Source organism: Otolemur garnettii, unplaced genomic scaffold (genome assembly GCF_000181295.1).
Source record: "Otolemur garnettii isolate 467f Iridium unplaced genomic scaffold, OtoGar3 scaffold00031, whole genome shotgun sequence".
NCBI classification, from domain to species: Eukaryota; Metazoa; Chordata; class Mammalia; order Primates; family Galagidae; genus Otolemur; species Otolemur garnettii.
This window is the reverse complement of record NW_003852426.1, coordinates 16,549,508-16,561,788: the sequence shown is the minus strand read 5'-3', so window position 1 is coordinate 16,561,788 and position 12,281 is coordinate 16,549,508. Positions and strand designations below refer to the sequence as shown.

Sequence of the window (12,281 nt, the reverse complement as noted above, 5' to 3'; positions counted from 1 at the left end):
AACACATACTCTCTTGGCACCTTTGGAGATCACTTCCTTGAACACATACTCTCTTGGCACCTTCGGAGATCACTTCCTTGAACACATACTCTCTTTGCACCTTTGGAGATCACTTCCTTGAGCACATACTCTCTTCGCACCTTTGGAGATTATTTCCTTGAGCACGTATACTCTTGGCACCCTTTGTTTTACCCCTCAATAAAAGACCACTGCAAAAATTGTTCAGGGCTCTCCTGCCCCTTTGAGGAGCCTCACCTCTTGCAGCTTGTACTGTCAATCTGTATCTCATGTGATCATTCATGTGGCCATGACAGCAGTACACTTAGCATCCTTGGACCTCACCTAATAAAGGCCAATATCCACCCCCAGCCCACACCATATGACAAAAAAACAAACAAACAAACAAAAACCCAAAAACAACTATTTTCTGACCCCACAGGTACTGTGTGTGAACCACTCTCATGTGAATGCCAATGTAATTACACTTTCTCAAAGGTGACAAAGAGTTATGAGCGACACAGAGGCAGGTAATGCCTGGCAAGGATGCCAATGTAGAGGCCAAGAAAAGAGGAGGAGAGGGGAGGGGGTGCATGTATAGGGACAGAGAGGTGGCACCTTTTCTCATTCCCCTCTCCTTTCCCAAACACACAATCATTTTCCTTCCCATTAGAAAACTAGGGAAGGATAAGTTCACCAGCAGACATCTTAAAAATACCATTAAATGGCACACCTGGATGAGGATGATGGATGGTGCAGCTTTGGAGAACTTTCTGATGTTTTTCACTATAATTCAGTCCTTCTACTTAGCCCTGCTAGGCTTGAAAGAGGGCCAAACACTCAAGTATTGACCAATGCCTGGACAGAGGGAAGGAAGTGCAAGTTATCTTCACCCCTTCTCTGCTCAAGCTGGTCAACGCCAGACACCTCTATCTCCACAGTTGGCAAGGGACAAGTAAACTGGGGTTTGGTGACCTGGTGGGTCTTCCCCTCTTTGTTGAACTTGACCAAGTCCTAAATCTGACAGTTGAAAGGAAATCCAAGTGTGAGCACCTTTCAAGCACATGTCAAGCTATTCTGAACTCTTCCCTCAGCCACCATCTTCAGTCCCACAAGAAGCCAACATATTTGGTGAAACTAACACACATCACATAAAGATTCCATATAATTATCCATAGACTGATGCCCCCATCTCCTCTTGAAAAAAAAGTCACATTTATAATAAAAATATTGGGGAAAGGGACTACAGTGCCTTTTAAACATGGCTGGGTCTCTATGTTTTTCTAAAATGATTTTAATATTGGAATTCATATTCTTCTTCTCAAATATAATAGACTCTTCCCTCTAATCCAAATTAGCACTTAGCACATGACCCGGCATCATTCTGTATTCAAGTCCTGTTGGGAATGTTCTTAGCATGTTAACAAGCCATTGTCCATTTTTGAAATTCAGTATAGATTAAAAACAGACAGCAGCTTTTTCTCTGTTTGGTTTGGAGCCATTTTGTCTAGATAAGAAGACCGATGAAAATTTTTAAATTCTCCAGCTTTGTTTTTGAGTAAAGACTAAAGCTGAGAATGCAGCTTTTGTTAGGGATTCCTACTGCTGAAAGCCAGGGCCACAGGGATGCACTCACTGGTCGTAGAGCTGGGAAGCAGTGGGCAGCCGACCCAGGGCAGGGCTTAGTGCATGGGCAAGAGCAGAGTAGAGGACAGGCCCTTGGCTGGCAGGGAAGGCCCACAGAGAAAGCTAGGAGAGAGTGAGTGCAGCATTCCCAGTCCCATTTCCCAGAAGGAGAGTGGCCAGAGCAGGAGGTCCCAGTGACAGGCCCATGGAGCTCCCTCCACATGAAGGAACCATTGGAACTCCTCCATCATCCACTGGAACACAGCCCTTCAGCAGGGGAAAAGAGGAGATATACCAAAAGGCAATTAACATCAATTCTGTGGTAGCAGCTTAGCTTGCTTTCAAACAGAGAGAATTTATATGACCCTACTTACCTATTGCTACATAATAACTCCCAACATGATAAAAAACAAGAAGAAGAGAGGGGAGATGGTACATGTAAAGATACAGACAGGTGGCACCTTTTCTCATTCCCCTGTCCCTTGGTCATCAAACCCCCCATCATTTATTTTGCTCTCAAATCTGCTGTGTGGGAAGGCTCATCTCTGCCCCATGTGTCATAGAACTTAGGACCAGCAAAGTCACCCTGAGGATGGTTCATTCATATAGCAGGCAGGGTGATGTGGCTGTTGGCTGAGGGCTCAGCTGGACTGTGCATCAGGACCCTGGCTCCTCCCTGTGTGGGCCTCATCATGGACTGCTTGGGCGTCCTTACAACTCAGAGCTCAGGGTTCCAAGAGTGAGCATTCTGCCAGAAGTAAATGGCATTTTTGTGACATACCTCAGAGGTCACACCAGTTACTTGCACTATGCAGGTTGAATATCCCTTTCCGAAAGTGCTTGGGGCAGAAGTATTTCCGATGAGGGATACTCAACCTGGACTGTATTTGTCAAGGCTGCCATTAAGGCCTGCCCAGTTTTGCAGGGAGGGAACATGGTGAGAATGCTCCTCAATGGGGAATGCCAAGGTTCTCATGTAGGGAGGGAGATGCCACCACCATCTTTGGAAAACACAATCTGCTACAATACATAGCTTTCCTCTTGAGAATTCACCTTTAGTATGAGAGATAATAAAGTTGAAGAACAAGAGAAATATGGGGGATTTTTTTTTCAGAGTCTGAAACTTCCATAGAGATGCAAATCAGCTCAGTCTATAAGGTAAAGTCCCTTTCTTCTCATAATTTATTGAATGTTGCCTTTTCAGAGGATTCATTGTTAAAGAGACCAAGCCTAGAATAACTAGCAAGTGGCCAAAACAAACCAGACAAGGTTCAGAAGGAATAAATAATCTATCTTTAGCTAGAGAACAAATAGTAAAAATATGAGTTGCCATGAAAATGAATTAACATAAAACTCAGCTTCCTTTCAGCTGCCTCTCTCTATGAGGCTATGAGAACCGTGGGAAGAATGAAAGTCGGGGCCAGGGAATGATTATGAGCATGTTCTTTGAAGTCAAGCAAGCGTGGGTTTGAATCCTGGCTCTGCCATTCACTACCTGTGTGATCTCAATTTCCTCCTGTATAACTTGATGTTATGAAACCCACAGGACAGACCTGTTGTCATAATACACAAATCTATTTCATATGAAGTCCTTAGAGACTTAGAGCTGTGGTGAGCATTTAATAAGTGCTCAGTAAACATTTGGTGTCATGTGGGAGGAACACAGCAAGTTTCTCCAACGCCTACCACGTGATAGAACGCCAATAATGGGTTAGACCCTGCCTTTAAGGAGTTTTCAGCTTATCTGAAAAGCTAAAACTTGTACAAGTTTAACCATAGGAAGAAAAATCACATGTGGATGCACACTGACCATCACACAATTGTGTGATTACCGGCAGGCTTAATACTCTCATCAGTCAGCCGTGGATTCAGTGAGTGCTGACATGGACTGAAAGGTGCCACAGTCACAAAAAACTGCTTCAATCCTGACTGCAGTGGTTGGGAATGTAGAAAATCACCAGATGAAATAACTAATGAATAAGACAATAGGTGATCAAATTAAGCATTATAAATAAGTGGTTCACACTATTTCAAAGAAAGAAAATCAGAGCTCTCATTAAACAGAGAAACAAAACAGCAACTTAAAGATTTTCCAGGTCATGGGAATAGAGGTATGGAAATGGGTAGGAAGACAGAGGGGAAGAGAGAGAAAATTACCAATGGGGAGACAGAGATGGGGAAGAAGTGGGTGGGAGAGACGGAATAGGTCCCTCTGGAGGATCAGATGTCATGGTACTTGGCTGTTCACCTGAACTTCGGGACCAGCAGATTCTCATTCAGCTCTTACTGCTCTTTACAACGGTGACGCCACTGAGCAAAACCTCTTTTCACTTACTGAGCTGCTGAATTCTTTATCGTGTGATGTGACCAGAACAGTTCATCATACTGGAAACCGAAAATTATTGGAGTAAAACAGTCGCCAAAATAGTATCTCCCTAAATAATAATAGCATGCATCTTGGGAAGGCTTGATAAAGGGTTTGACACATGTTTCCTTATTTGCTAGTATCCCAGGGATGTAGGTGTTATTTCCGTTTTACTGATGAGGAAAATCGAAGCTCAGAAATGTTAGATAACTCTCTCAGAGTCACATACTCGTATGTGGTAAGACAAAGTCTCCAAATGTTGTCTTAGGAAGCTTATTCTGGGAAGGAAGATTGGCTCCTGTGGTGGAGAAGCCAGCTAAGCGTATTCTGGGAGGGAGGAGGTGAGTCGTGGGTAGGTTGTTATAGGGGACGTGGGAAGGGAGCACACAGAGAAAGGTTCCAAAGCAATATTGAGTAATGCCTGGTGACGGGGGAGCTGCAAATGATGAAAGAGATCAGAAATTCAAGGATGACTGACTCTAAGGCTTTGCACCTTGAAGGCTGGAAGAATGATGGCAGCTCTAAGAAGGGTGATAGCTGGGAAGGGAGCAGAGATTGACAGAGACCATAAATAATTCTATCTTAGGTATGTGAGTCTGGAAAGGAGTGGGTGGTTTATATAGACATGTCAGTCAATCCGGATGCAAGTGTGAGGTCGTAGCTCCTGGCACAGGCAGGAATCGGGAGCTCCTGTTGCTCCAGAGAAAGAATGTTCTGAGAGGGACAGCAGTAGAGGCTGAGGAACAAGGGAAAGCTCAGCCTGGAGCCTCTTAAACTCTGCTGTGCTTTGAAAGGTTCATGTGCAGAACGCACACAGGGACTTGTCCCCGAGGGCACTGAAGTTTTAGGAAGATTTCCCCTTCCCTCCATCACGAAATGTTTCATGATAGGAATCTGAACAGTCTCACCAGCTACTTTACCTACATACAGCTTGGTGTCGCCCCCCACCCTTCACTCATCTGAATCATGATGATTTCTACGCTCTGTGCATAATCACACAGATTATTCTAGAAAGAATTTAAGAGGAGACCAACTCACAGCCCTTAAGAAAGAGGTGGCGTGATGGAGAGTTTCAGAGGCACTTGGACTGGCAGTCACCAGTGTAATTCTCTGCACTTGGGCCAGGACCATGTCACCATGTTCCCCAGCACCTGGTCAGCACAGAGCCTTGACCTCTTTCTTCTCTTCAGCTCATGGCACCTTCACTCCCTCCTCCAGACTTACAGGAATTGGGGCATTGTCACCAGCCTGTTTCTACTGGCTTGAGAAAAGAGGAGGCAGAACTTTGGCATCTATTTTGAACAATAGCCAAGCCTTAGTCAGTTCCAAATGTGAAAATTTCACACTTAACCATGTTGAGGATTTTACTTTTGCTTGGGGTACGTGGAAAACTCTGTTGAATGCATTTTTTGAAGGCTTTGGGTCGCGGCCTCTTTCTGTACACGGGGTAAAGGACAGTTTGAATACTGGAAGCCTAGTGAACATCGCCAGATGAGCACCTCTGCTTGTCCTTTAAAAGAAATGCTCTGATTGGTCTGTTGTCACCACACCATGGCAGGACCTGCCCCCGCCCTGGATGGGTAAGGTGCAATAGGCTTCTTGTTCCCAACCAAGCCCAGCTGGTCCTTGTGCATGGTGACAGCATTGACGTCAGCCCTTGTGGTAAAGGAATTAGCTGAAGCCCAAAGGGAAAAAGAGGCCAAAAAAGAAAAATTCAATCCAGAAAGACCAAAGCCATTTCTTTTTATTTTGTAGGCTCTCAGCAGCTGTTAAGCTTTGCTGGATTTTTGATAGTAAGAAAGTTTCCAAAAATAGAACAGTGAAATGTCAGAGTTAATGGAATCACAGCAATAAAGTGTCTCTCCTCCCAGGCAATCCGACTTTATTAACTTGATGTGGAAGTTGCTTTGCCCCCTGCACACAGAGTGCCCTCCCTCCAACCTGAGCACACTCCAGACACACCTATTCCGACAGGAAAGCAACCCCTTTCCAAGTGGCAAATGCATTGCAACACAAGAGATCTATAAGGTAATGTTTTTTATCCCAGCCAGGCAAACAAAAAGCTTAATCAAATGGCTACATTGCTGTGCATATTTTACTACAATTATTTTAAAAGGCTAGCTTCTTGCTGCCAGATGAGGACAGGGGCAGGTGTCTGGTCTGTCCCCTGGCCTGAGTCTCCACCTGCCCCTCAACTCCAGTCCCACACACTCTGCTGTGACAGATCCCTTCCTATCATCTCGTCATCCCAGCATGATAGATGCTGTCCCCGCTTCATCTCTACACCCATGTCAGCAGAGCAATGAAGGGGGTGACAGCAGCTACTAGCATTTCTTCAGAAGGGTCTTCCAATCCAAAAATTAGATCTTGAAAGAAATTTTATACACAAATATCAAAATCCCACTTCATTATTTTGCAGTCCTTTCTCTCTGTGTGTCTCATCTGAGGATGCCTTTTATTGCAAATTGTGAAGACACAATTTTAGAAACCCTGGGTGCAGTGAACTCAGTCATTGTTCACTGTGGAACTTACGGTGACCTGCTGTTCTCCCCTGACCAAGGATGAGAAGGCCACAGGTGAATGATCACCATGGCAGGAGCCCCAGAACTCCTTGGCTTCGCCCCCACACTGTCCTCTACCTGCATGCTTACCATTTTCCAGTGAAAATTTATGACTCAGGGTGGAGGAAGGGAAGGACACATTATGTGTCTGCTGGTGCCCTCACAGGACACTGCTGTCACATAAAGCCACATAACTGAGCCCAGCCAGACACAGAAACACTGAGAGTGTTTCTGTGAGGGTGCTGGGTAGAAATGAATCAGGTACAGGTGAATCAACAGGACTTACCCTCAGTAAATTGTTAGATATTTGAGAACCACTGCTCAGAGATGCCACCACTCTGGGCCAGAGCCTTTTGCTCTGGTTTCATGTAGCAGATAAAGCTGGTTTCACGTAGATTCCTCTCCTTACCAATATCTGCAGATTATTTTTTTACCTTGGGACTTTGATAAAAATGACACAGTCCTTCAGGGAGAACAAAACCCACACAATTAAGTGAACTTTATGTATGTAAACCACACCACCACGTACGTGTGGATACGTATGTGCAGATATCCACTTCCGAGCAGATACCACGAGCTCAGGTCAGTGCCAACTGTCAAGTCCTGTTCCCAAGGTGGAGAGCAGACCCTGGCAGGAGTGATCAGTGGCCATCCCCTTCCTGGCTCAGTCACTGTGTGCACCTGCACCACACTGGGCCACATCAGTGCACTGTATCAAAGGTGTGATGCTGGTCAGTGCCATTCTCTCTACCTGCAACTTCACCAAATCTAGCCTTGAAATTGCAGTGTCTTCATCGTACTTTGGTGGCTCTAGCTGGTTCTATCCCTCTTTGCTGCTACCAATATCCAGGGAAATTCTAGGGTCGTGATGCCCTGTTTGTATGAAATGTTTCACCTAGGAAAGCCTTTATACAGCAAGATGTCATGGGCAGTGGTGGCCAATAAAGATTTAACCAAAGAGAACTTCTTGGCAAGGTAGGACTGTATGAGATTGCAAAGGCTGTCATAAAAAGGACCACAAACTTAGTGGCTTATCCATCAAAAACTTACGGACTCAGAGTTCTGGAGGTTGGAGGTCCAAGATCAAGGTATGCACAGGGTCGCGCTCCCTCTGAAGGTGCTGGGGAAGGGTCTGTCCAGGCCTCTCTCCTGGCTGCTGGTAGCTCTTTGGCTTATGGCTGCAGAAGTCCAGTCTTCTACATGACATTCTTTCCCAGGTGTGTCTGTGTCCAAACTTCCCCTTCTTACAAGGGTGTCCGTCATATTAAAATGGGGCCCACCGTAATTACCTCATCTTAGCCATTCACAAAATCCTTATTCCCAAATCAGGTCACATTCATAGGTACTGGAGGTTAGGATTTAAGCGTTTTTTGAAGGGACACAATTTAGCCAGTAATAATGGTTAACTCTTACCATGTACATCCTTCCCAGCGTCACTCAGAAAATCTTTGGTATTTATTGCATTGTCAGTGCTCCTCATTCCCTGATGTCAGCACCTAGAATTTAAAACTATACTTCCTGAGATTGCACAGTGGTATGTAGTTAGGGCCCTGTTACTGGAGCTCACGATACTTGCTGTAGCTGACAATACTTGCTGTAGCCATTCAAGAGAAGCACTTGCCACAGAAGACTGAGGGTGGTAAGCAAGATTCCTGGACTGGTGGGTGTCTGCCCTTGATCCTTCAAGAAGAAAAACTCTCAGAGAGGCATAGACTATGACAAGTAAAAGTGGCTAGGGTTGTGAGTGTAAGACTATAGCTGTCATGATTAAGGCCTACAGGTAGACCAGTCTGACCAAAGCACAAAGAAGGAATCAATGGAGGTAAAGTGGGAAAGACTGGTGAGAGGCCAGGAGAGGTGGCTCACACTAGCACTCTGGGAGGCCAAGGCAAGTGATCGCTTGAGCTCATGAGTTCAAGACCATCCTGAGCAAGAGTGAGACCCTGTCTCTACTAAAAAAACATAGAAGAATAAGCTGGATGTGATAGTGTGCCTAGATTCCCAGCTACTTGGGAGGCTGAGGCAAGAGGATCACTTGAGCCCAGGAGTTTGAGGTTGCTGTGAGCTACAATGATGCTTCAGCCCTCTACCCGGGGTGACACAGTGAAACTCTTGTCTCAAAAAAGAGAGAGAGAGATTGTGCAGATCTCCTGTGCTGCTCTAAAAAATGTATACTTGATCTTGTGAGACTTGGCAAGCCATTTACCAGGAGGATACCTGGGAGATGTTTTTTTGTTTTTGTTTTTGTTTTGGGAAACGGAAGAGAAACTGACATGACGTGGCTAACACCAGGCCCATTCTGTCCTCACCATAGTCCTAGGGAAGAGGGGTGATACCATTTTGAAACTGAGAGTTGAGGATGCTGAGACTAAGAGAGGTGCCAGAGCTTCGTTCTGGATTGCATAGTTGACAGGTAACAGAGCCGGATACAGTAACTGACCTCACACCATCCCTGCAGGAGGGCCCAGGTTTCCTGAGACCCTCTAAGACACTCTCCTCACTTCCTAAGTAGATCTTGCCACAGGACCTGATTTGAAATTAGTCCTCCTTTCTCACCCCCATTTTTCTTGCTTTTCAGGAGAGAAATATGAACTCCATGCAGGGACTGAGTCCACCCCAAGTGTCGTCGTGCATGTGTGTGACAGTGACATAGAGGAAGAAGAAGACCCAAAGAATTCCCCAAAGCCAAAAATCATCCAAACCCGGCGTCCCGGCCTGCCACCCTCCGTGTCCAACTGAGTTCCTGCTCTGCCTCCACGATAATAGCCGTCTCTTCTTTATCATGCTTTTATTCCCCGTTGTTTGTCAAAAAAAAGAAAAAATTGCCTTTAAATCCCTGGGTGTTTGGTTGTTTGAGATTCCTTCCTTGTAATCAAGCCTCTCGGACAAAAGGGCTAGGAAAAGGTGATATGTCTCCTGATCATATCATACCCATTAAGTATAATCCATTATTTAGAAGGTTCTAGGAAAAAGTAGTATTTTCTTATTAAATAATCAGCACAGCCTGTATCTTTGTTCTCTCATGTTGATCCAAGCCAGAGACATCGGTAACAAATAGCACCTGTGTTGTTTGTGAGCTGTTTTGATCCCAGTCCTACGTGTGCGTGTTGTTTTTTCCTGGCCACTTAAATAGGACCATATGTAAACTTGACTTTGACTGCATGAGATATCCCCGTCTGGTCTCACTCAGTCCTTGCATCCCGACATTCCCAGGACATGCATGATCACCAGCATTTATTTTCATGATTTGAGGATATACTGTAACTCACAGATTATCAGTGTCCAGCCATGTCCTCTCTAGATTAGGAAAACCGTCAGCACCATCCAGCTCAACAAGTCTGGGTATAGTCACCATTTTGAGTCAATAACTTCATAGCTCTGTTAAAATTTCTGGAGGCAAAACTGAGCTTGGCCCCAAAGATACTCCTGAATAGATTTTGGATACCACTTCCACGTAGAAATTTCCCAGCCTCATTGGGGAGGCTTGTCCAGGGTGATAGAGACCGATTTCAGACAAACCTATTTATTACAAAAGTTTCATGGTGTCTGAATGATTGTTTTTTCTCTTTGTATATTTGTACAAATGTTTCAGCTGTGCTTTTAAAATCTGGATGTTTTTTATTTAGTGATTGTTCAACCGTTAGCTGCTTAAAAACATAATGTGTGCATTGCTTCTGAATGCATTCATATACTAATACAGATAATCTGATAATATTAAGCTCTATTATAGATAATGCTAAATTTTGAAAGGACACAAAACGTCTCATGCCAATACATGAATATTAGCCAACATCTTTGCTATCAAGACCATTTGTTTTTAATAAAGACGCAAGTGTCAGTTGTAGACGATTGGGATAAAGCAAAATCTCCAGAATGTAGCAGCAGCTGAGCATATTAAAATGGGAAAGGATGGTAGATAGATGTATGACAATCCTTCTCATGCAGTGCCCATATGCTCAAAAGAGTTATTTGTTTTCATTACATGTGATTTTCTATTTTTCCAGCCCAAAGTGCATTACAGAAGATACACCTATAGAACCATTACCTTCTGCTCTATGTGCCAGGCCTCATCTACTCCTGTACATTAATGAATTACTTTAGATGCAAATACTAATTACCAAGGAGTGGGGAAGTACTTGCAGAAAAAAAACACATGAGAACAATGACACAGCCAACTGATGGAAGGATCGTTGTGGTTTTTGACTAAAGGTGTATGTTAGTTTCATCAGAAACTGAAAACACAGACTGATCACTCAGAAATTAAAGTCCGTTCTACTGTGAATATAGCAATATAGTACTGGACACAGTACGGGTGAAACTGAGGAGAGCATTGCTTGTCAAATCTTGAGTTTCCGTAAGAAAAATGGAGACTCCTTTCAAAAATAAAATCAGAGGAGTGTATAATAAGCAAATGCTTTGATTTTCCTTTGCTGTGGAGGTTTCGGGTTTCCATTGCCAAGTGCAGGACAGACCTCATAGTTGAGAAATAATGCCCTCTAGTGGAAGAAATATTGTGCTTAGCGGCTCAGATGAACACAGCAGTGCCCCCGTCAGCCATCTGGGGCTGAATCTCCGCGCAGCCATCTGAAGGTCATTCTTAGCTACCTTGAATTTTTAGAAAGCAGGTTCTGAAGAAAATACAAATAAGGCAATGTTTGGAAATGATTTTTAAATGTCTTAAATGCACCAGGCATTTAGTTAAAGTTGATATGACTGTTCTGCATAATCTTAAAAGAAAAACAGTAAAGTGTAGGACCTATGTGGTTAGTCCTAGTAAAAATTATTGCCATGCATCAGTGGTACCCTGTCACAGGTCAAGTAATTCTTTCGCCAGGTTCTAGGGTTTGGGGAGGGGAGGAAGATGAGCTTTTCCCAGGAGAGCGGTAAAAAATGGAAAGAATCCTGTAAGCGTTTTGGCGGAACCTCCTAGCACTGTGAAAGTCAGGACTGCCTCAGCATTTCCATGACGCACATTATGCAAAACTCTTTAGCACTATTTTAAGTTTGAAAAGTTTAAAAATGGAGGGGAAGGGGAAGATTTCCACCAACTGAATCATTTGTGCACGTGTATAGCTCAAAGAGCTTTGACTTCAAATATATCTGGTGAATGACTCTTTGTGCATGTGGTGTAATTTCTGTGTTGTCTACCTGAGTTGGATGTTCTTGAGGGGTAATTGCCGAGGATTGCGATTCAGCCTGGAGTCTTTCTAAAAAGTTATGGGGTTAGCCCATCCCTTCAGGTTCTTCCTTAAGCAGTGGGGGGAGCTGGTTGGCAGTCGCACTTGGAAGGAAGAGGAATTTGAGCAAGGCCTGTAGGGGTGGGTTGGCCTCTCCTCCAGGTAATGGGAGGAATTCCAGTTTTATTCCTGGGTCTCAACCATTTTGGTCCTAAAAGCCATGTCAAGTGTACTAAGAACCTTTTTCAACATCTCTCCACTCTGTTCTTCAGTTAAAGACAACAGAGATCTAGGTTGGAAAAACACAGAAAGTATTGTCACAATTTAAAAGATCAATGCATTGGATTTTATAAATTAAGAGATTTTATTCATCAAATGAGACCACAAGGAGAATAAAAAAGAAAGCTTCAGACTGGGAGAAGATATTTGAGATGCTGTAGTTCTTAAATAACTCATATTAAAAATGTAAAAAGAGCAACAAATCAATAAGGAAAAGACAGATAATCTATGTGGCCATTAAGCGGTCTAATTACCGCTGCCACTTGGGGACACTGT

At 43.9% G+C, this 12,281-nt stretch overlaps 1 protein-coding gene across 2 annotated transcripts in view; it reads left to right on the top strand.

The window, feature by feature from the left end:
- Nucleotides 1–11,666, top strand: part of RCAN2 (regulator of calcineurin 2) — a 267,905-nt gene extending 256,239 nt beyond the window's left edge. For both annotated transcript variants that reach the window (XM_003789242.3, XM_023512849.1), the window contains exon 5: nt 9,128–11,666. In XM_003789242.3, coding sequence (XP_003789290.1) covers nt 9,128–9,288 — 161 coding nt within the window. In that variant the 3' untranslated portion in view covers nt 9,289–11,666. The remainder of the gene's footprint in view (nt 1–9,127) is intronic.
- The last annotated feature ends 615 nt before the right edge of the window (nt 11,667–12,281 follow it).